Source organism: Anser brachyrhynchus (assembly GCF_964034855.1).
Source record: "Anser brachyrhynchus genome assembly, chromosome: 7".
NCBI classification, from domain to species: Eukaryota; Metazoa; Chordata; class Aves; order Anseriformes; family Anatidae; genus Anser; species Anser brachyrhynchus.
In genome coordinates, this window is record NC_137701.1 from 16,069,852 (window position 1) to 16,094,831 (window position 24,980).

Genomic DNA, 24,980 nt, shown 5'->3' on the forward strand with positions numbered 1-24,980 from the left:
CAATCCCTGCACATATCTTTTTTTTTTTTTTTCTTTAAGAAAATCGGTGAAGTTTCCCTGTAAACATTTCAGAACTGATCGGTGCTCAGTGTTAGGCCATGCCAATCAGTAGTGCAGGTGTAGAAGAAGTATATTTTCCTGCAACATCTGAACATAGTTCCTGGCATAGGTGGAAGGACACTGACAAAAAAAAAAAAAAAAGAAAGAAACAACACTAAAATTATATTTAGTTGTGTGATACATGTGTTCTGGTACTCACTGCTAGTCACAATACTCTCCCACCTTGAGACTGCTATGTGATTTTTTTTTTCAGTCAAGAAAAAAACAAGTTCAGAGTCCAGCACTGTCTCTAGAGCAGGGTCTGCTGTGCTTAAAGCACCTCAGACCCCTGCCCAAGGGCAGCCTCCAGGAAGGGGGGGACATCCCACCTCCTCCATGGAGGACTTACCCCAGGGCTTGAGTTACTGCTGGCAGCTCCTCCCTGTCAGCCAACCTGCTTTGCCTCTGGAGTAAACACAAGTCAGTATTATTTGTCCTTCCACAGTAATGAGGTGAAAAGCAAGCTCTTTGTAACATGCTTTGACATTTAAGAGTTATTTCATCTTCTTAGAGTTATTTCTAGAATAAACAAAAACTTATTTCAAACTTTCCTCACAACTTGCTTCCTTTGAGAAGTTGAGGCCTATGTAAAACTAAATAGAAACTCAAACTCTCTTTGAGTTATTGCTCTATTTTCTTGTATTACTAACTTTTGCAAGTGATAATAGTTGTTCCCACATGCAGAAGAAATACAGCAGTAGGCTTCAATGAAGCAACAGACTCACACACTAATAAAAATGTGAGACACCTGCCTTATTAAGTACTTCCACCCATCTAATTGGGATGCTCACAGACTATAAAGCAGCCATTTTCCACTCTGCTAGAGCTGCAGTAGTGTAGTTAATCTAATGGGTCTAGGTAATGACTCCTAGTTTCTCCTTTTGGTACAGGCATTTGGTTGGGGTTGGCATTCTGTATTCACTAACTCTATAATGAGTTCTTTATCAGGGTACAAAAATGAGAGAGTTGTGTGGAGAAAAGTGGGCTACGGTTTCATCCCTGTAGGTCTAGTATACTTTTTAGCAACTTCCTCATGCTTATATTTGGGAAGATCTAGCTAGGATTATAAAAGTCAAAGAATGGACAAAGACTTTAAAAAAAAAAAGAAGTTACCACATATTAATGTATACTTTAAAGTGTGAGTACTTATGGAATAATATATTTGTGAAAGCTAATTGCAAACTTTTTATTGCTTGACTGACTTTTTATCATCCTCACTTCTATAATTACATACTAATTGCTTCATGAACTTTAAGCAGCCAGGTAAGCGGTGTTCATTGGTGCTTCGCTGTCCCTGAGCTGCTGTCTTGTGGTACGTGTCTGTTTACAACAGTGGTTTTTATCACACTCTGTTCTTTGCTTGTGGTTTTGTACCTTATATCTTTTTCAGTAGGTGTGTATTAGTGCCTTACTATGCACTGAACTTGTCAGTTAGCAAGTTTAGTTAATAGAATAGGTAGAGAGAAGGATGTAGATAGGGAAGAAGGCAATAATTTGAGATCAAGAAGAGTATCAGTGAGAACTGGCTGTATTTGTTTGCAGCTTTGAACCCAGCAATCTCTGAAGCTGATGAAACCAACAAAGAACAGACATCTTACAGTAATGTTATCATTATGTTAAAGGTTTTTTTTCCTCTCTAGAAGCAAATGAAGTAGTTCATACTGACTTTCAGATAAAATCAAACAGGTTTCCTACTAAGGCTTCTGCTAAGATCATGCCTTTGGTCAGCAGAAGAAGGAAGATAAAATCTTTGGCAGAGCTTTTATCTGAGATTTTACTTAATGTCTTAAGACTGATATTTTGTTTACTAATAAAATGCTAACAATTGAGATGTGAAATGTGCTCAGAAATGGGCCTGCCTCTCAACTTTTCCATTGTTCTTTAGCCACAGAGCCTTGCGAAGAAACAGAGAGTAATCCTTATATTGTAAGTAGTCTTGATAGCGAAGTGTAAATCTCACACTACCAAAATACCTTTTACTATATGTAAAGAAATAAGTATTTGTGAATCCTACTTTCTAGGCACTCAGATCCAATTAACCTGGGATTGCAAAGTAGGGTGGCTATCGGAAAGGAGCATGCTGGCCCTTGCAAGATGCCAAGGCCTCCGAGATGGTGGTTTGCAGAGGGTAGCATGATGCTGGCTTCGCTTGAGTTTCTCTGCCTATGATGACACAAACTGTGTGCACTTGTTGCAATGGGTAAGGTAGCAAAATTAATCAGCATTCAGTCTTCCCTCTGTCACCATGTACATGTTGTGCCCCAGGTAGTTTAGGAATCTTTAATTGTTTGCAAGATTTGGAAATGGGAAGGAATTTGTTTGCCCCTTGATACATAAGCTAACATCGAAGGATTTTAGTTGCTTTCTTTCCAAATGTTGGAGACTGGCCATAGCTATATGTGGGAAGTGATGATCTAGCTAATAGCATTAAGTCCTTTTTGCCCCTGGTTGCTCTGCTTTTATGTATTCAGGTATAAAACATTCACCAGACTTAATTTCAGGAAGGAATTTACCCCAGGATTGCCTGGAACCATGGTGGTTTTGTTCTCTGTACTTTCAGCTTGCTTCCCTAGGGGGCCTTCAATATAATGAATTCTCCTGTTGTAAAGGCCCAGGCAGTAGTTTGATCTCTTCTGCTCCTTTTCTGTATCGGGGCTTCTCTACCGGAGGCCTTAAATCTGAAGTTGTGCTGGGAGTGTTCTCGTGTATGGTACCTAGTTAGTTAGTATGCAATAACAGAGGCTATTCTCCATCAAAACTGGCTTCTCACTCAAAGAAAACCACCTCTTTGTATCCACCATATTATTGCCAGTGCTCAGTAACACTACCATGCTTACATGTCAGATCATTCTGGTTTAGTTAAGAAGTCATTTAAAAAATGATTTCATTATATTGCAGTGCTTAGGAGGTCTAGCATGACTCCTGAAAACATTTAGTGCCAAAACCAAACAAATAGAAAAAACACAGCAGCTGTCAGGGGTTGAGAATGTGTAGGTATTGGCTGTCTGTGGCAATCTGTGTGGACTCCTTACCTTCTCCGCTGGCAGGGTAAGGCTGTTTGGAGAATATGAGCTAAAGAAACTTACAGCCTGTGGGCCCTCTGGCAGGCTAACTTCCTCTTGGCTTGGGAAGGATCCATATTATGGGAAGCAACTGAAGGTAAATGGGCTCAGGAAAGCTCCAATGCTGCTGAAGGTGGTGTTTTTACAAGACATTAGTGTTGTGGTCTCCCAGAAGCAGGGATGTTGGCTGCATCACAGTACCTTACTCTGAGTGGGGTGTGAAACCTGCCCTGGGCCCTTGTGAATCCTCCAAGGGCTCTGCTAAACAAACTTTGGACACAGAAAGGGCATACAGACCTGAATGATGGCCGGTGTTGTAAAACTGGAAAGCAGAGTTTTAAAAGATCCTGCAGTGTTGTGTAAACAGAGTGTTGTTAAAGTATGTGTGAGACTTCTAGGGGCCCACCTGCATACTGAATGGATTGTAGACTCCTAGCATAATGGGTCTCTCTTCTTGATTCTGACCTGAGACCCTAGGGAAAGCTACTCCTTCTCCCTGCTACTGAGGGTCAGCATGAGTTCATGCCTATGAACAGTGTGAGGTCCTGGCTAAACAAAGGAGCATACTGTAAGCCCTCATCAGGAAATGAGAGCTCTGCAGTCCTGCACAGAACTGCCTGACTTGATGTCAAATGGCAGCAGGAACTGTTGAGCACCATGACTTTTCTCATCATGAAGAAGTGATTAAACAACTGAAATTTATTTTGATATCAGTAGAGTTGCAAATAGTCATTGACAGAAATAATGTTTATTGGTAAATATTGCAAATACTGCAAATGCTTCTCTCTGTCTGAAGTCAGAGACCTAGTGTTACTGCTGAAAGGTTGCTGGGAGGTACCTCTGTGATGAAACTATGAACTTACTACTCGAGCTGTTTTTGAGAATAGCATAGCTCTTATGGGGCCCTTTAAGATGTAAAGTATACCCTATAGTAAACTCAAGCATGGAGTTGGTACCATGGGCTCAGTTACAGGTAGGATTTGTTGATATATTTTCCTGATCATAAATTAAGAATGTATTTCATTTTTTCCACTAAGGTCTGAAAAAGTACTTTTCTTCAGAGGTGCTATTTTTAAATTGATTTGAGACTGCAGATAAAAATTCAGCTTGGCAGTTTTAGATGTATATTTCCTCTGTACTTGAGTGTTACTCAGTATTGGCTCACTTCCAATGGCTGCAGGGTGACTGCTCCTACCAGTAAAGCAAGGACAGGTTCTGAAGCCCACCACAGTCACCAGACAGTTTCTGACTCTGCTGGGCTTTCAGTTGAAGGCTTAAAAGCATTGCAAGAAATAGGAGCCTACCCCACGTAGGCTCTAGAACTCCTTGGCCTTAATAAAGCACTAATGGCACTACTCAGAGGAGTGTAGCTTAAGAAAGTGCTGATTAGGAAATGTCCAATGTTGGCTGGAAGGATCCAACTCTGGCAGTCATGGTGCCCCAGTCACTGAATTGCCTGTATGTGCCAGACCACAGGAGGTGCTGCAGTTCCTGGAACTCTGGCTGTTCATAAAAAAAAAAAACCACCTTCCTTTAGGGATGTGATGAGACAGGATGTCCCCCGAGTTGTTCTCTTGCAGAGAAGGGCAGTCACTCATGAACTCTAGCATCCTGCCTCTGAAGTCATTCCTCTCATAGGGCTGTAGCTGGCTGTGCTCCTGGGGCTGCAAAGGCAAATCCAAATGTGGATGCATGGGATGTCAAGAAGCAGTTTGCAGGTGCATTCTGGATGCTAGTAACACAGCAGTGAATAGCCACTGGTATGTGAAGAAAAGTCAGTTTAGCAGGAATAAATTTAACTTGGCCTTAATATGTAAAGCAGCATTATCGTGGGTCCTTTCTGCTCTGGTGGGAGGACTGCAGCTGCTTTGGAAGAGTTGCAGGAGGGCAGGAAGCACAAGTGGGGACTAGTTGAGACCACTACAATTGAGCTAGCATGCAGTTTAGAAATAAAGGAATTAGTTCTCCTACATCTGTACTGTGCTCAAGTTTTGATCTCTTCTAACAATGCAGGAACAAAACAAGACCATTGTGACCAAACCAAGTTAATCATTGAGCACTCTAGGTCTTATTGGGCAGCTGTGTTTTAGTAGCAGTGAAATTGAATTAGAGAAACTTAAATCGAGTGGCATTGTCTTGTGATATCACATTTGTGTGAAATACAGTACTTCAACCTTATTTTCCTGTACATCTTAGAAGTATAAAAATAGATGAAGGTTTAGGTCTCTTTCAGCAGCTGACAAACTCAAAGGAAAACCAGACAAAAATTAAAACAATATTTCTGCATTTGAAAGCTTCTAAGTACACTAAAGCCTTTCTTCAAGTCAAGTTATAAAAGGCCTAGGTAACGAAACTAACATTTGGCATTTCCTCTATAATATCTTGACAGACTGCTAAACTGTTTGCAAACACGCTTATCCCCAAGGAGCTATACATAGACTAGGTGGTTTGTCAGTGCTCCGTTCACTTGCTGTTCATACCTTTTGCCATTTTTGCCAGGGCTCAGTTGTAAGACTTGAGCTTGCAGGATTTAGCAGTCCTTTATAGAAAATGCACAGTGCTGCATCCAAAGGAATAGGATAAAAGATTATTTTTTTCTCTCTAAAGGGAATAGATGTGTTTTCCTCTCCGTTGGCTTTCTCTAAACAAAAGGCAATAACAGTAGATTGTGGGGTACCAACTTTGTAACTGTCGGTAAGCAGAGGATCAGAGCTAAAGGGTAAGTCAAGTGATATTTCCACTGTTTTACTGATGGGAACATGTGCAAGAGAAAGTGTTGGAACTGCTGTGCCTGAATTGCCTCATGTCACTTTATTTTTAATCTCTCCGTTTTCCTTGATTATATGAGACAAAGGCTTTCTAAAGCATATGGATTCCCAGGGATGATGCTGTAAAACAGTTATCACAGTGTGCTAATAAAAGCTCCTGGTTTTCAACAGCCTTCAGAACCTGTGGGTTAATCTTAGGCTTCAGCCAAAATATCTTTAGTCAAACAGTATCTGTGATGTGAGGAGCCTGGTTATTCACATCTTCCAACTGCCCTCAACTGGTATGTTGTTGTGACAGCTGTTTTTTACATGGAGATTTGAGGTTTTTCTGGGGTGCAAAAGCACTCAGTGTAAGCTAGAGAAAACACCCTGCAGGCCAGCAACTGTAGTGCCTTCTACCAACCATAAAATAAGCTTATGTAAACTCAGAAGACTTGTTGACAAAAACTTGGATGCTGTCTGTGAATTGCCAGTACTCCTCTCCCTCTCTAGCACCCTTTTTCTTTGCTTAATGTCTGCTTGATATTCTCTGAGCGTTTGCAAACAAAAGCAAGTAAAACCTCTCAGTGCTTCTTGAAAACCAGGTATTCTGTTTCAGGTGGAGAATTTGAGTTATTTACTCTGAAAACTGTAGGACAGGGCAGTCAAGAATCCAGACACCCTGACTATCCCTCTGATCACTGAGTAACACACTTCTGTTCATTCTTGCCTTTGCCAAAATGAATGCCAATGTGTAGCCTACACATCACTACAGGGCCATGTTTCTCAATTGCATTAATGGAGCTAGATACTTTGTTGGAGTACATCAGCATATTGTAATTGCCATCTGCAGAGCTAGTCTGTTTTTCTTAATTTTAGTCTTGCTGAAGGCAAAGGAAACATTTTGATTCTGAGCAGGCAAGTAGATACTGTGCTTGAACTACTGTTATTTTGCAAACCTGGGTTAGTATATTAACCCAAGCATGGTGGCACGCCTGTTTGCAGTTCATACAAATGCACAATAATCAGCATTTGTGAACAAGAGGAAACACTTTTTCAAACCTCTGCCTTGAGAGCTGAATAGTTCATGCTCCATTTCTCTCTGGCTAAAGAATGGTGTTCTGCAAACCAGATGATTGTGTCAGCTGGACAACCTACTTCGTGCAATAAGGAAGGGCAGGCAGGAGGACAGAGTGTTCCATGTACAAAAGAAAGGAAGAGAAGGGTAAGATACTATTTTTCTCCTCAGTGTTGCCAGGGGAAGGTTTCTGAGGCTCACTATCAGGTTATTATTGCTAATGGGTTGTATTTGAGTGTGAGACAATGGATAAATGAAGCCTCTGCTACAGCAAGTTGAAATATGAATTTTAAGCAGTCTGCCTCACTGCTGTAGAAGTTGCTTGGCTTTATTCAAGGACTCAATTAACTGAATGTTTACCAAGTAAAACAAATAAAAGCCAACCATTTAAAGGCCAGATGAAATGACTTAAAATTAAAGATGTAGATAAAGTTATAGGGTGTCCTGATAGTTCAGTTCTCTCTACTGCTTTCTCTTTCCAAGTCTCCAGCACTTTGATAAAGAGGATCAGTATATCTCTAACTATGCCTGAAAGTCACTTGGAGGGGAGCAGGGGATATTTAGACCCTACTAGCCAAATTAGAGATGGTATGTTATTAAGATGTGAAATCTCTTAACTGTTTTGTTATATTTTATGACGGCTCTCATTCATTACTGCACAGAGTGCCTGCTGGCACAGAATTCAGATGATTAGTAAGCATATATGTAATTATCTGAAGGATAATTAATGCTGCAGTAGACTTTCCCCAGCACAACAGGATGTGGTCCTGTTTCTAATCCACTCTGGTATGCTTATGTCATTCCTTTTGCATGCCGAATAGCCTGGCAACTGAGGGATTTGGCTGGATCTCCTGCCGAAGCAGATCAGTGCAGCTCTGAAGTTGGTAGAGGCAGGGTGACTGACACCAGCTAATCGTTTAGGTCATGAAGTACAGGCTCACTGAAAGGTGCTTTATATAGGTGGTGTGATTTAAGGAGTTAAAATAATTTCTGGAGGAAACTAAGCACAGCTGGGATCAGAGTGGTAAGCGTTGCTGGACTAGTGGTAGCACAGAGCAGCTTGTTTGTACCACGTGGTGTAAAGAATTTGATGCCAAATACAGTGTTCACTTTGTTCTGTGTTCCACTTCATCCTTCTGTCCTTTTCCTCTTCAGTACATCATTGGATACAACTATTAATGGAAGGTCTGATTCTTTCATCTAAATTTTTGCTCAATTTTACAAGTTTTGATCTAGGAATGGATGCCAGTTCTATGGAGTCTGGTTAGCAATATGCAGTTGGACCTTTAACATTTAGTGTACTCTGAAGAAGCTGGATAATTATTATTGTTTCTGTAGGTATTCCCCTTTCCCTCTAGAAAGGCAAAAGAAATCAGATTTCACTCTGGACGGCACAGCTATTATTCATTAGTAGTATTGAAGGAGCATTAGTTTGAACAAGCATTTTGGAATGCATTCACTGTTTACTTAGCATGGGAGCAATAACTCGGTGCAAGTCAACCAACCTCCGCAAAGAGCAACTTTGGCATTTACTGCACCCTACCCAAGGAATCTTTTGTATTTGCCAGGTTTCAGCCTGAAGTTGGGCATCTCATACAAGATTCAAGAATCATCTAAAACAGTGAGGGAGTAGGTCTCAGGGAGAGGGGTGTAGTCTGGGACTGATGGGCAAGCATCAGTGAGTTCATTTGACCTTGGAACCTGCCTATTTCATAAAGCTAAATATTATGGGAAACATTTTTGCAGTGGCAAACATCGCAGAAATGTATGAAAGACTGGAAATTAACTTTCTCATTACTGAACAAGTGAGACATACAGAAGAGCATAATTTTCCCAGCTATTATGTGCATTTCTGAGAAACTGTGCTTTAGTCTGGAGACAGGGAATTGCTAGGAGATCTCTTTTGAAGCTCAGTGAGGGGGTCTAATTCTTAACCACGTGGGGTTCAGGAGTTGCCAGCAAAGGGACATGGTCATAGGTATGGTAGGAAATAAATGGAGGATGTTTTGATTGAAAACAGTGGGGTTTATAAGGAAAAAATATATAAGTAAAAGGAACATTCCTTTTATATCTGTATAGCTTATGTGTATATATTAGCTATAGGAGAAAATGTATTTATATGATTTTTGAGATGATCTGCATTGGTTACTCATGACCAGCCATAAATAATGTGGCCATCTCAGAACTGTGCTACTAAAACACATCTACCATGTTTTTCTATATGCTCCCTTTATATACCAGTGTGCAGGCAATTGTCAGGCGTCAAACTGCAGAGCTATGTGAAGCATGGGTATGTAGAGTACTTCTGTAGTTAGTAAGATATACTATACAGCATTACCCAGAGCAGCAGAAGTACTTTAACAAGTATTAATTCTTTGTTATGATTCAATGACACAAAACATATTAAGTCAGATTTGGAATGGGTATAGCTTTCCTAGCATAAAATGATTAAATTGAGCAGACTGTGGTCATGAGCAAGCTGTGCACACCATCCCACAGCAGAACTTTACAATGCCTGGTGCTGCTAGATGTTCTCTATGCAATATAAAACATTCTTTACTTGGTGATAGTCACTCGGCTTTCTTTAAGCATCTCCAAAGTATGAGCAGGCCCTGGAAATAGCACTGATATTAAACAGCTTATTTCCTTCCTCACCAATGAAATTTTGCACTGTATTCCTGAACGTTGCCTGGAGTGTGTGTAACTATATCCTTAAAGGGTAAACCAGATTTTTTCAAACTGATAGGCTGTCAAGGAGAACTCACTTGTAGTATTACATGGCAAAACCTGATGGAGCTGCTGAGACTGAACCACTTCTGGAAGTCAGGATAGTCTCCCTGTCTTAAAGTACTGATATCTTGAGTAATTGGGCTTCTTGTAAGTCATCCAGCTGTCTTTTTCCACCCTGATGCAGTTGTATTGTTTCACATGGAGCTGTAGGTCAGGGTGGTCATTGCTGCATTCATAGCACTAGCCCCAGAAGCTCTGGTCTTCATTTAAAAAAAAAAAGTGATATAAACTCTTGCAAAGATTCATAGTCCATCCTAGTATGTCTCAGAGCAGGGTACTGGCATCCTGGGTCTTCCACTACCTCTCCTGTTTTGGCAGTTTGCTGAGGTGAAAGCTGAGAGTTGTGAGCAAACACTGTGGTTGCTTTTATATACCATAGTCCTGCTACTGCGTCTGCAAAATGTAGCACAAGGGCCCATTTTAAGCTCTGGGGAGATCTCATGTTTTTTTTGCTTCAGTTACGGTGTTCGTTGCATTTACCACATGGGGCTTTTTTTTTTCATTTGCTGATGCTGTGTGTAAGGGAATTACTGTATAACTGTAGAGCCGCTATGCTTTGAGCTGGGATCAACTACTTCACATCACTGACCCAACAGGGGTGTCTAAGAATTTCTTCTTTATAGTACCTCCTTTTCTGAAAAGCCATCAAACTTGGTGGACCTGAGCAGTTCCTAGGTCTGTTATATCTCTTTTCCTCACACCTTTGTCTAAATTTGTTCTGTGGTGGTTGTCTTTTTTTCTGAGAGCAGGAGAGGAACTCAGCTTCCATTTTGTCACGTGTCTCCATCTTGAGCAGTGGTGGCTTTTGCCTTCTCTTTTATTGTGTACAGATTTCTAACATAGCCATGTGTTACAAGGAAATAGCAATGAAAAATGTTTGTTTCTTCATGGTGTGTGGTTAACTGTTGCATCCGTGAAAACTACAGAGATTGCTACATCAAACGTAGGAACAACTCAAAGGGTTCTATTAGATGTTTATCAATATATCTGAATTAGTTGCTGATGCTGTAAATCTTTTCTGTGAAAGTTTACTTTAGAAAATCAAGAGAAGATAGCTACGTTAAACTTGAGTTGCTCTCTATCTGGAACCAGAAAGGATTGTTCTTTAGCACTAAAGCAGAGCTATTATGTTATGGAAAACTTTATTCCTTCCTTTTGGAGCTTTTTCTGTCACTTTTTCTTGTTTGTTTGATGTGGGGCTGGATCAAACCTTGACTAGTTCTATGATTATCAGTTCCTTGAACCTAGATCTTAGGCTCTTTAAAAACAGGCTATGTCATGGAATATGCAAAGCTGGTTATATAAATGTTTTATAACACCAGTAGGTGAGACTTAAGATCAAAAGAAAACTACTATACTCCAAAAACAGAGTTACGATCTTACATGTTTGGGAAAACTCATTCAAGCATGTGAAGACCTTGTCAACATGATTTGTCAGCTAACTTGGCATGCACCTTTGTAGATCTAATTTATTTAAGAGCTCTGTTTGCAAGTACATAGTCTCCACCTCCAATGGAACAAATAAGCATTTGTGGATGCAGGGAAAGGTCTGGGAGACACAGGAGTACAGCTTTGCTTACAAGGTTTCAGGCCAAAGAAAAGGGCTTTCAGTGCTGTGGCAAGAAAGGAAAGAGGTATCTTCTGGGGTGGGGGGAATGCTATCTCACTTTTGGCATAGGTTGTTTCCTCTCAGCTCTTGTTAAGGATTTGCGTCTGAATCCCATAACACGAGTTTGGGCCTGAATCTCAAGTTCACCAATGACACAAGGTATGAAAGTTGTCATCTGCCCAGTTCTGAGTGAATCTTCCCCCTCATATCCTTCCATTACAAACCACTTAATTGCTGTTCTTTTTAACTGTATCCCAATTAAATGACAGGGTATAATGTGCACTCACTGTTTCCAAACAGGTTATATGTCCTCTTTAGTATATTCAGCCCTATTCTTTTGAGCTTTCTGAGTTGCCTCAGACATTCTGCCTTGATCCTCTTGGATTTCTGTTGCTCATAGCCTTGTGGTGTTTGCTTGACAGCTGTGGTACTTGACTTGGTATATTGTTACTATTACAGTAAGTACACTTAGAGCTTGATTTTTCTTTTATTTTGTGTGCAGTCTGGATTGCTGACCTGGACTCAGCTGAACTGGCAATGGGCAATGTGAGCATGTAAGAAATAACCAGTATGAAAATGTAGTGCAAAGTTGGCTTGGTGGTTTGAAGCAACACCGTTATTTCGAAGTGTAATCCCTTGTGTATGGCAAACTGGTGGATAGATTTTTAAGAGTTCCTGTACATCATTCATCTTTATTGCTGCATGGATTGCACAGCAGCATTCTTTGAGCAATGAATGTTAATGCAAGTCCCCAGGGAAGGCCACAAAGTCTGGCCACAGCTGACTTTGGCAGCCATGGCACATACTTGCTTCATGTGAACTGACTATGTTTAGCACTGGCAATGTGCAAGTAACTTGCAGATCACTTCCATGACATCTGACCGGGTGACAGTCTGTAGAAATTGGCAGTTGGTGTCCTCTGACTCTACTTTGCTACAAACAAGTTCCTTCTTGGAGCTGGTGTGGGCTAATTCTTATTTTGAGCACCTCTGGCCATGGTTAACTATGGAAAACACAGCAGAGAAGCTGAATCTTCCAAGTGTAACTCCTCTTGTGGAGACAGCCTCATTTACCACAACATTGTTTTGGACAGATGGAGTAAACCTGAATCTCTCATTGCTTTGACTCCAGTGTTTGTTCTTGTTGCTGTCTGTCTTTTGCAAGTGCATAGTCCTGTGCTACTGAATATGTTGGTTATCCTGTTGCTTCCTCCTGCTAACTCCAACAGGCTCTTCTGTAACAAGCAGGAAATACTAGCCATTGAAAAGTGAAGTTCATGGCAGTGATCTAATAGCAAAGACAGTGTTGTAATAAAACAGCTAATGACCTATTTATTTGTTAAAGTCTTGTTTATTGCAGGTCAGTGAACAGAAATCAGTCACAAGATGTTAAGCTCTCTTTCTAGCTGTTTAATCTTAACCACCCCCCTTCCATTGTTCTGCTACTTGTGCTCACATCAGTACCCCTCAGTAATACCCCTCCCTTCTTGTATTGACCTCATTTCGAAGCACAGTTTTTGCCTTTCAAGGGATCAGACTGGTGCTGTTTGAGTTGGGATTAATTTTGCTCAGGTCCTGGCACTAGCTGCTGCCTACTGCTCTACTGACCTTATTTGCAGGGAAAACAGAAGTCCGTTTAGAAGCTGATGGATGCCCTGAGTGCCTGGGATGAGCCTGTGCTGAGTGTGACAGGGCAGGCCTGTCCCGGCAGTGAATGTGGGCCATGAAGAGGCAGAAGCTGCTAAGTGGGACTGGACAGTGAGTTCTGGAAATCCTGCTTCCTGCAGGGTGAACCAGCCAGGCCAAAGCAGCCAATGCTGCAGAAATTTGTGGGTTAAGACTTGCTGGCTTCCTGTGTTAGGGAGGACAATATTGCTGATGATCTGAAGTCCCTTCTAGCCTCCTGATCTGAATCTCTTAGGCCTTGAATTTTGATTCAGATGGCTTGAAGAGAAAGTTGAGAAAGGCATGGTATGACTGAGAAGCCCCATCAATGTCAGCACAAAAACTTACTAGTTAATTTGTAATTTTTGAATGTACCATGCTATGCTGAAGTCTATGGGCAGTTTAGAAGTGAGAGGACTGGTGTTTACAGCAACTACTTTAGATTTGTCTTAAAAGGAAACTTGTGATACATGGTTTTTCTTAAAAAAAAAAAAAAGGAAGAACTGCACCTGATGAGTTGAAACAAGGCTTTGAGTCTGAGAACTTCTAAAAGAACACTGGAACTTCTGATTCAGTGTAACTATTGCCAGGTTTTCTTGTGCAGTGCTGTCTCTTGGCATCTCTGTAAATAGACTCAGTGTCTGAGAATCAACAGGCATAAGAATAAAAATGTTTTTGCTTTCCAAGTGTTTATTGGTTATTTTTCTTTAGTATTTCTGCATTAGGATATAGGACCATCTCTAAGCTATGGGTTAATGCAGTTGTACAGTATGTGACCCTACTTTGGATGGATATCACCTGGCTAGAAGTAGCTGGGAGTCTTTAATTCTGTCATTCTTATATGTAAAAAGCTCTTATGGAGTCTCTGTACCCTGCAGTGAGTGTTAAATGCACCTCTCAGCAGTGGTGTGTTTAACACTCCTTAATTTAATACTTCTACTGCCCTACAGAGCCCTGAAAGCAATGTGCCCAGGCTTCCAGTCAGAGGAAGGGAGGGATATGGAGAGGAAATGATGGGCGCCCAAATCTTATCCCAAGGTGGAGGTAGTACAAGGATGATGGTTGTGACAGTCCATCTAGGAAGAGTGTTCAAGGAGTGTTTTTGGGCTGCATGTCATGGATGTAAGCCAAACCATTAGAGACCTATAAACAATGGAAGACAGGCTTCAGTGCTGCACTGGCACTGCAGGAAGAAGCTTTCTCTTTGTAGCTGAGTCCTTTAAGAAAATAAGAAAGGATGGTTAAAGGGGACAACTGAAGAAAATAGGATCATCCTAATAGGTACAACCCCTATGTCACATGCAGGGATGCTTATTCCTGTCCCACTCTGGATCATGAGTGGGAGTTGCACAGCACTGTAGAAAAGGGAAAATGTATAATTCCTGCCTCTGAAGTGCTGCATCCTCTCTTTGGCTCTGTAAAAATAGCATGGTGGGTTGAGAAGCAGTAGGAGTGCACTGGGAAAATTTAAGCTTCCAATGCAGTCAGAGAAGCAGGAGAGAGGGAGCTATGGGAAGAGAAAATGTGTCTTAGGTACATGATGAGTGGAAAGGAAGGAATGATGACTAAGATATTAAAAACATAAATGCATTACCAGTGCCAAGCTAGAAGACACTAATTAGTTCACTTGTTCACTTAGAGCTGAGTGAGGTACATGCAGTCTGGGTCTTTGCATATTTGCTTCCCTTGCATTCTTTGCTTTCAAATCTGGTCCAGGCTTCTCTGGAGAGGCTCCTTGTTCTGCTTCTGTAGCTTGCTGTGGGATGCAAATGTTAATAAATGAAAGCACAGCATGTGGGGCTGAATCCATGAGGAGAGATGGGGACTGTGTGGCAGATCAGCTTCCCTCCTGCTGTGTGACATGTGGTGCACACTGAAGTCGGGGCTTATTCAACTTCGTCAAATCCAGCCCTGCTGTTGCAAAACTGGTTTGCTGACTTGTTCCAGTTCTCCTGTTGTACTTTGCCAACCAGTTGCTTGCTGTCCTTTTCAGCTCTCCATGCTGTATGAGGGTCGGTTCTTTGATTTGCTGCTGTTCTCTGGTACTTGATGCCTTGGGAGAAAGAGCCTTGCATCATCTTGGGCTTATAAAGTGCCCACAGGGTGTTATACAGACCTATTCTATGGGATCAGTTGTGATACATGGTTGAAGGTGAAGAGTTCCACTTCAAATTCCCTAATGGCACTAGAGTTTCTCTCACTTCAGTTGCATCAGGAGAAGCAGTAGAGATGGGGGGGGCGTAGCTCTTTCACTGGCCAGTAGCATAACTGACCTATGCAAATGTCCTAATGTCAGTCCAAGATTAAGAACAAACCAGTGATGATCAGTTATGAAGGCTGGTCCTACAATCTTACTGTTTATCTGAAGTTGAGGAAAATACCCCTCTTGCAATTGTCATGGACTTCAGGAGCCTGAGCTAGATGTTATTTCTAAGTTACAAGGGGAAAATGCCTGTACCCTCCCACACCCAAAAGAACAGGCACAGACCAAGGTTTACTTTCATTTCCATGTGCAGCTGCTGGAGCTTAGCAGGCCCCAGCTTGGTGGCACTGCTGGGCCAGGTGCAGCTACCCCATGTCCCCCTGCCCTGGCCTCCTGGGAGTTGGGGTGAAATGTACTCACTGTGCCTCCTGGTGTACTCTGCAGCTTTGGGGGCAGTCAGCATGGCAAAGGGATGCAGGGAGAGCTTGAAAGGTTGAATCCAGTGGTCCTGGAAGGACAATTCACAGATCAGTATATCTGCAGAAACTCTGTGCCAAGCCAAATGGGTGCACTCTGCTGTGTGGTCAGCTGAAAGTAAGACAACTGCTTCAGAGCCCTGATGGACAAATGAGGACAGCTTTGCTGGCAGTGTCTGGTCTGACTGCTTGGCCCACCCAGCTTCTTGAAGTGCCCAACCCTGCTGCACAAGCATCTCAGTTGTCCACACAGTAGATGAACTGCTGCAGTTTATAGCCCTGCACATACTGGAATAGCATAGGGATTGTGGTCTACCATAATATCCTAGTGGCAGCTGCCACATGAGCAGCTGAGCTGCTGAAATGTCTGGACAGTGGGGTGAGAAACTCTGAGAAGCAGCAGGCAGTTGTTATGGCTATCATCGTATCTTTCTCAGCCTGGGATGTCCCTGCACATGAATCATAAATCTTCTGGTTCCTAAATCCCACTAGGATGTGACTTAAGCTCCATAAGTATCTATGTATCTTAGTAAAGCTGGTGCTTGATTTTTTGAGGAGACCTAAGTCAAGGCTTCAGAAGTGATGGGGGATAATAGGAATCTCCATTACTTGGTTTTGATGGGAAATGTGGGGGAAGATAATCTGAGATGAACAAACAGAATTTTGAGATGGCTGCGTTCCAGTTCTTTGACTTTTGAACTCTTAAGGAGGCGTAAGTTGTCTTCCAAGAGCTACTGTTAATGAAAACAGTAGATTTAACCACCTAAACTAATTAGGGCTTTGGAAAATGAACTACACTTAGTCTTCAAATTCAGCAAAACATTTCAGTTCCATTCTCAGCGTAGGAATGAGCTTAAGCCCATACTTAAAATTAAGCAACGTTGTTGGCTGAAATAGGAACTGGTGATCCTGATAACAATGGCTTATCTTCATCTTGAGAAAACTTTGTAACTTTGCTACCTGGTCACTACCAAGGAAGTATCCCTGAGTCCACAAGGGGTAGGATTTAGGCAAGTGCACAGTAACACGAGATGAACAGAAACTATTTCTGTTCTTTGTCTCTGTTTGCATAATATCAGAATATAAATCAAAGAGGCGGAAAAAAAACCACCATGGGAAACAGCATGAGTAGCTGGAAAATTTACAAGAAAACGTCACTCCTCTGCAGTGTGTAGTGTGCACTTAAAAGGGTGACTTCTAAAAATATCCTGGGTTGGAAATTACTAGAGAAAAGGGTTCTGGCCTATAGTGACCATGAGAGAAAAGATATACAGTGTAATGCTCGCAGAAAAAGGAGGGAGAGCTGATCCATATGCTTAACCCAGAAGCTGAGGGGAAAATTTGTCATCTCAACAAACAGGCTGTGAAATGCCCCCAAGTGGCATGTAGTGGCACTTCCAGTTCTTGCCATGAGAATATTCAACAAAGGTTATGGCCTCGGCTGTTCTGATGCATGCAATTGTGAGCTAGAGTGTAGCTGTAGCCCTTTCTGGACGCCAGGTGGCAGTCCATCATTAATATTAAAGCCAAGCAAGACGTTGTGTGTACCAGAAACTCCAAATTACATGTGGATCGTCTAATACGGTCTGATAACAATTCCACAGCAGTTTTTAATTGTTGCTTAATGAACTGTCACTGAAAAGGAATCCTACATATTCCAACAGAACTGCTCTTTTGTTAATGTCTGGGCCATACAGAATATTTTTGACTTGAGTCATGAATTAAAGTTTATAATACACTATTTTTAAGGGGTAACTACTTGTATGAATAAAGATTTGTATCTAGAGAGACTTGTTCTGAACACAAACACGGCACTTTTGAAGCAAGCTGTATCTCCTTGGACCTGTCTTCCTTTCCCACTTCTAATTATCAGTAATTAGAGTATGCTAGTAGGACTGCTCCTCTATAAAGTATTATGCCAAAGCCACAAAAGCTGGATTACATGTGGATGTTCGTGAGTAATTGGACTGCCCTTTTTCCACCTCTCCCTAGAATACTGTAAGGTGTGAGGTGAATAGTTCAGCTTTTTGCTATGTCCAAAGAGAAGGCTGGAGCTAGTTTGCTATTGCAAGATCAAAAGGGGGCGAACAACATGAGTTTACTATCCAACGTTTTTAAAAGGCACAAATATTATAGAATCTAAATATGTCTCTATTCAGTGGGAGACTTCACTGCTCGTAGCACACAAGGCTAGGCTGGAGGTTGGTGGGAGAAGGGTCCAATAGCTTGTCATTGTTATCATTGCTATGGCCAAAGCTAGGAGTCACTGAGCTGTTTAACAGCACTCAATTAGTATCTATTCTTTGGATTCTCAGACCTAAAGGGCAGCAGATGTCAAAAAGTTTGGGATAGGTTCTGAAAGGTGTTTAGTGCAAGCAAAGCTGAAAGTCTTTTGAATGTGTTTGGGAATGAGTTACCCCTTTAAGACTGGTGTAGGTGTTAATGTTGGGGCAAGATAGGATTGAAGAGTTTTAACTGGTGAAATCTGTGCAGAACCAAGATACGATCTGATCAGCAAAGCTAAAGCAAGTATCTTCTTTTTGTTCACTGATTTTTTTATGGTATTCATCTGATTGCTCAGTTAGGTTTGTTTGCTCTACCCAGTTTTGTGTGCACCAAATACAGTTTCATTTTCTGGTAGCCTGGCGATAATTTTCAGCAGATGCACAGCAGAGCCAAACAAGCTGCGTCTACCCTTTCAAGAACAAAAACATCTCCCTGGAGGTCAGCTACTGAAGTCAGAGCTCTTATGTGTCGATGCTTGTCGTGCACTGGCAAAGTCCCACACCAGTGTACAAGCCAGAAAGGAACCGTGAAGTCTGGTCAGCTAGGCATTTAAGCCAGAAAGAAGCTTGTCAATAAAAAGCCTTCATAAACCTCTAAACCCAGAAGCACATTATTCTAATATTCTAACATGCAGTGGGTGACTCATTACATTAAAAGATGGTGTAGGGATTTTAGAAGTAGCTCTCATGCTGCTAGAGATTTGTGATCCCAGTGGTGGTGCAATCAGGAAAGCATCAAGCAATCAAACCCCAGAGATCAAATATAGCAAAAACCTCTCCTCCCCTTCCTCTTCTCAGCTTCCCTTGTTTTTTCACGGTTACATTCAGTCTGTTCCAATTCCATCTGTGAAGTGATGGGTGGTGCATGGGTTGGGCTTGCGTGCAAATGGTTTCCATTTACCACTTCTCTGTACTTCTTGACGTTTCATCTGCTCCTCAGTGCTTCTGTCTTTGCTCTGCTGTGGGTCACCTACAGGCCATGGCATCGAGGGGATGCCACCTTCCAGGAACACCTCTCTAAAGTGTCTCCTTATATGTCGTCCCCTTGGGCTGCTACTCTTTTCTTAAAAATAGTTGAGTTGAGGTGCCACATGGTTCTCTTGCTGAAGTTTTGGTTGCTTGGTTGCTTACATGGGTTTTTGAGTTGCTTGGCATGGGGCTGGAAGGTCTCAAACAGTATTGGATTCCTTTGTTTATGTAAATACACTCAGAAATGTCAGCTAAAGGGATGCAGGAGGCACACATTCTGCCACCTGTCTTGAGAGCTGACTAGACCCAAACAACTCTGGTGCAGGGGCTGACAGCAGGCCAAGTTGTCAGAGCACTGTGTGCAAGGAAACATATCCTGCTTCTCTGGAGACTTTTTAACTGCAAACAGTAGCTGAGACTATTCGGCTGTACCACAGATAGACTATCTGACTTTGAGCAAGTCATTTAATCTCTGTCCTAGTTATCTCAGACCTACAGTACAGTTTCCTAGGAGGAAGATTTATCGGCTTACATAGGGGAAAAATGAGTCAATGAGATCATGAAGGATCTGCAGAGAAGATCGACAAGAACCACAAAGGAAGATGGGAAGTGCTAACTTCAGATAAAATTCACAATGTCAATCCTAGCCTGTTGTCTTGAATATCTCTAATGTTTATACTCTGCCTTAACATAGAGATGTGAGAGCTTATTGTAGGATGTTGCCAGCTGTCATCCACATTTCTAACCACTGCTGGTCTAACAGTAATTTTTTTTCATAGAAGTAAATCCCCTCTTTATTAGTATGGGAGAGCTGGGATAAACAGTAGCTATAGCAGGTCCCAGATAGCATGATCTGTAAGCGATTAAGAGATTAGGAAAGAGACGCACACTCTCATGACTGACAGAAGAGTTGAGGTACACAGTGGATACCTGCAACCTTACATGGCTTTACACCTTGTTGTGATGCTGAAAGGCTGCCTGCAAAGATCTAAGCACTGATGGCAGATATGAGACAAGGGAATAATTCTACAGTATTTAGCCTGAGTGGGAAGGAAAACAGTCCACAGCTGAGAGGTAAAGATAGATGATGGAGTCACGTGTGGATTGCATTCTTGGAATGCCAGCCCAAAGCACTATACTACCGGTGAGAGGTCTTCACTCAGCCCCCTACAAGAGATGCTGAAAGAACAGCAAATCACTCACATTTGCAGAGCTCTGCCATCGTGTTGCTGAAGGCCCCATGCTGTAAATCTCAAAGATCTCTTCAATGGGAATGCTATTCTGTGAAGAGAGATGAAGAGAGTGGTTCAGCTCTCAGAAGCAATTTTTGAAGTTAATGTGTGAAATCTACATGATATCCTTTTCCTTTGGTTTCTGAAACAGCTTTCACCTCAACTCCTAGTACCATTTTGTATTGCTAGTACAAATCTATTGAGATCTGGTCTTAAAATTTGCTCACCATTTTGTGTTTGGGTGCAACAAGAAACCTACACAAATGCATAAGGCCACCTGCTGAAATTGTCTATCCAGTTTTCTAAGGCTGAGTGAAGCTTAATGGCTACCTGATTAAAAAAAAGTCAGATTTGTAATATCTGCACTGTCTGTATACTGTGTTTTCTATGAACAAAGACGTTCAGGGTACAGAGTGTTTCTAGACAAGTGCCATACAGAAAAAGATTTTGCTGTCTTTCTTGCCTTCTTACCATTAATATCCCAGCATAGGAAGATAATATCATAGCTTCTCTCTCAATTCGATTGGGATACATGTATCGGCTGCGAGCTGCCAAATTCCTGCATGATGTTTTGAACAAGAAGGTTATTAGTGTGGTGTTATAAAAGCACAAAGAATTCCTGGGCCTGATTCACTGCTGCTTATATTCCATTTTCATACTGCAACACTAGGATCTTAGCCTTGCAATACTCACATTTTCTCTCTTGTCAGTACAGTTTGAGCATCCAAGTCACATAACCACAGCATAGCAACAGCGAAGGCTAAGTTGTAATGGACCTGGAAAGACAGAAGAGCTTCATGTGTTTTTTTCTACTCTAATTGTTTAACTGGGCAATGAGAAAAAGACCAGAGAAATGTAGGGAAGGTGAGCTGTAGCCCAGTATTGCCTCAGCTAAATTGGGTACCTTACCAGCTGTACACCTGTAGAACATTTGCTGAGATTTGAGGGGTTTTAAACACCCACAGGAGGACTTCCTCAGCTTAGCTGAAAGATGTTTTGCTATTTACAGACAGGTTAGTTTGTGAAAAACTACCTTTGCTTAGCTGACTTAAACTTCTTCAAATACCCCTGTGGATGAGCTTTGTCTTGCTGGAAAATCAGTGAAAACTTGTATTACCTTGGATACGTTACATCTAGGATGCTGTTCACAGCCAATCTCTTTAGAAGCTCATCTCTGTAAGTAGCTTTTACTGATCATTGTAGGAAAAGGTTATTAACTGTATCAAACAGACATCCTTTAGAGTTTTCAGTAGCCCTGCAGATAAAGGGAATAGGATAGGAAATAGGAAGTCTGGTCATTACCATGTCATCTAGAAAGGTGGGCTGCCTTTGTCCACTTGGATCAAATCCATTTTCTTGTAGTCTGATGCCAACATAATCTCCCCTTAAAGCAAGAAAACAGCTTTGAATTACAACTGGTTCTAAGTAATCCAGTGCTTGAGAAATGTAGGACGACACCAAAGCTAGTGCAAAATCAGGACTAAATTTGCTGTAAGTCAGTGCTAGGAACCTGCTGCAGGACTCCTCACAGACCCATACTAATTTGGAAAGCTGTTAATGTTATGCATTGCTGCTGCTAATCTTAGCTTCTGTCCGACCACATTGTTGTCTTACCGAAAAGCTCCAAAATATAGGAAGAAATACAAATGTGAGTCAAATATTAGAAGTCTGGGGGCTTACAGGAGTTTCACTGTACAGGCAAGAGATTGAAAGATGCTTCACTGATGCTTGGTTTTCTCCCTTGTAGGGGGCCTGATTCAGCAACCTTACTTCAGACTGAGTACTACTGATCCATGCAAGGAGTCCTAGGGAAGATGGGTACGGGACTTACATGAAGTAGAGGAAACATTGCTTACATTCCCTAAGAGTTATCTGCTGGGCACCCCTTAATCAAAGAGCATGAGATGCTGCTGCCTAAGCTAGGAGATCCCTTCCAGACAGTTGCTGCACTGGCTGTGTACTGACTGCACAGCAAGGGAGGAACTCTGCATCTCCCTGCTCACTCCCACTTACGCAGAGCAAGTTCTCTGCTGGAACCTCTCTACTGTCACATATGCAGTCAGGACCTCTCACACTGCAGATTGCATGTAGGCTATACAAGAAAAAGAGGATCACAGAATCACTTAGATTGCAAAAGACTTCTAAGATCATCTGGTCCAACCTGTAACCTAGCACTGCCAAGTCCACCATTAAACCATGTCACTAAGCACTACATCCACACATTTTTTGAAGACCTGTAGGGATGGTGACTCAACTACTTCCCTGGGCAGCCTGTTCCAATACTTTACAACCTTTCCAGTGAAGAATTTTTTTCTTAATATCCAACCTAAGTCTCACCTGGCACAAATTAAAGCCATTTCCTCTCGTCTTACATCTTGGATGAGATCTGTTTGTGCTTTTCAGCAAAAGAAGACAAAGGATTTACAGCTATCATTCAGCTAGGTATTACAATTCTTTGTGATGAAAACAATTCTATCTCAAATGCAGTGCAGGAAGTTGTGGGCAGTTACAACTTACAAGAGTTTTTCAATCTCTTTCTTTAGGCGTTTTCTTTCCATGACTGAAGATACTCTAGCTGTCACTGTAATATAAGTGGCTCAATGAGATCTAGGAGAGAGAAAGAGAAGTGCGTCCTACCAAGTGCTTTTGTCAGTGAAAAAAACTTGAATTAGGGATAAAGAGTATGGGACACTTGGAGACTAACTTCAAAAATCTGGCCAAAACCAATTCCCAGGAAGGACTGCAATAGAAACTGAGAGAAAACCTAATCAAGAAAGAGAAGACAACATTCACAGTGCTGAAAGAGAGGGTAAGGAGTTTGGTAATGGCAAATAGGCAGGGTAGGCCCATTTAATATGGACATCTATCTTGAGTGTCAGCCAGCAGGTTGCTTGCATCCCCATCACAGTGATGTATGTTCTTTCACATAATGCATTCTATTAACCTGCTGCCAATTCTGAGTTGTTTAGCACATGGCTTGCACTCCTCACTGTGTATTATCAGATCTATGGGGTACAAAGGCAGTTAGCTGTATATCATTGAATGGACTGGGAGTAGGACAGATTGGAAGAGATGAGGTAACAGCTGGCCTGACAGGACATAGCAAAAAGAGCAGCTCACACTTGGCCCACCAATGTATTGTAAACTCAAAGTGCATGCTTTACTTCTCTGTTCCATAATACACAAACTAATGACATGCCTAGTAAGCTCACTGTTACTGAATATTATTCCCATATTCTCTTTTACATGCACACAAGAAATTAGGCACTACCTGTATCAACTCTTGTAAAAGGCTTCAGGATCTGGGTTTGGAACTTCTCTGACTTCAGATAAATTTGAGGTGCATTTCCCTCTTGATGTGGCTCTTCCCTTCTTTCTTCTGCCACTGAGTGTGTGTGCCAAGGAAATTAAGCTATGGCTTCATGCAGGACTGTAGCTTTCTCCTGTTACTTAGAAACAATGCTGCTGAGCTGAGACAAATTAAAATGGAAAAAAAAAAAAACACCCACAGAAAAGAGGTTAAAACTGCACCCTGAGGTTGAACTACCAGCCTCAAGTTAAATGATCCTTTTACGCTTTTAGGAATTGAGTTTCACTGTTGAGTGGCTAGTTGGAAACATAGATGACTTGCTGACAAGAGAGGCTGAGACCATTCACTGCTTCTTCTGATGGATCTAATTGCTTGTAAAAGAAGCTATCAGTAGAGGTAGGGTTATGGAACAGAGAAAAAACTAAAACAGGTTCTATGGTATATGGCACGGATCACACTAGTTGCTCTTTCATCAATATTATGTTTTTGCTTACAGTATTAGGAAGAATTCTAACAGGCAGGAAATCCCAACATAACCTACTCAGTTCTGCTGTTGTCCTTCCAAAGGACACAGGACATGTCTTGCACAGGGTAATATGTTAGCATTAGCTAATTTATTAACATATACCACATAAAATAGTAGTAGGAGTAGGATCTAGGACTACTGCAAAGAGCTGCCATTCACATTTGGCACTTCCAGCCAGACATGGCAGCAGGCAGAAAGCATTTTTACCAGTCTTGTTTGTATTGCAAATCACCTCTGCACTTCTGTAAGCTGCTGTTCTTCAGGCTATTTGGATGCTTTGCTTTATGACATTCCCTTAAAATATTTAACATCTTCATATGCAATGCCAACTTCTTGAAGATACACTTAAAGGTGCTTGGAAAGTTATGAACAAATTTGGACTAAAATGTAAATTACTGAAAGAAAAATTCCTTATAGAATAGTTCAGTTTTGATACTGAGCTAAAAGGACAAATGGTCTCTTCCTTGATAGAACAAGAGTCAGATTTGAAGTGCTTTATTAGCAGATAGTTCAAACCTTACCATGTTTAGTTACTAGAAGGAAGGCTAGAAACTTTGGTTTGTGTTACTTAACCAGCTTCATCTGTAAGAAAATACAGACTTGTATCTCAAAGTAAGGGCAAGATGATCCAGGCCTGGAGGATGTGTCAGAAGAAGATTAGGCGAGCAAGTCATGCTATGCATATGTCCTTGGATGTGTAACCGACTAAGCTCAATATGCATGCCTAAGCTGAAACAGTACGATAAGAAAGAACGAGAGCCTGAGCATGCACAAGAACTGGGTTCAACCAGTGAACACAGTGAGGAAGGCTACCGATGACCACCAGAGACCCCCAAAAGACCACTGATGGAAATAAATGCATGTGTCAAAGACATTTACATAGTTTAATGAGTTACGGGTGAATATGTTAACTATTTCACAAAAGTCTGA

General features: G+C 41.5%; 1 protein-coding gene across 1 annotated transcript; it reads right to left on the reverse strand.

The window, feature by feature from the left end:
* Window positions 1-8,017: 8,017 nt before the first annotated feature.
* Window positions 8,018-24,881, reverse strand: LOC308198293 (uncharacterized protein C2orf80). The gene is made up of 7 exons (XM_080600525.1): window positions 22,732-24,881; window positions 21,517-21,598; window positions 20,908-20,990; window positions 20,686-20,773; window positions 20,186-20,263; window positions 15,673-15,760; window positions 8,018-15,102 (listed from the first exon to the last, which is right to left on the reverse strand). Exons 1-7 carry the CDS (start codon window positions 22,770-22,772, stop codon window positions 14,936-14,938), a joined length of 627 nt encoding a protein of 208 aa, XP_080456651.1. The 5' UTR covers window positions 22,773-24,881; the 3' UTR covers window positions 8,018-14,935.
* Between the last annotated feature and the right edge of the window lie 99 nt (window positions 24,882-24,980).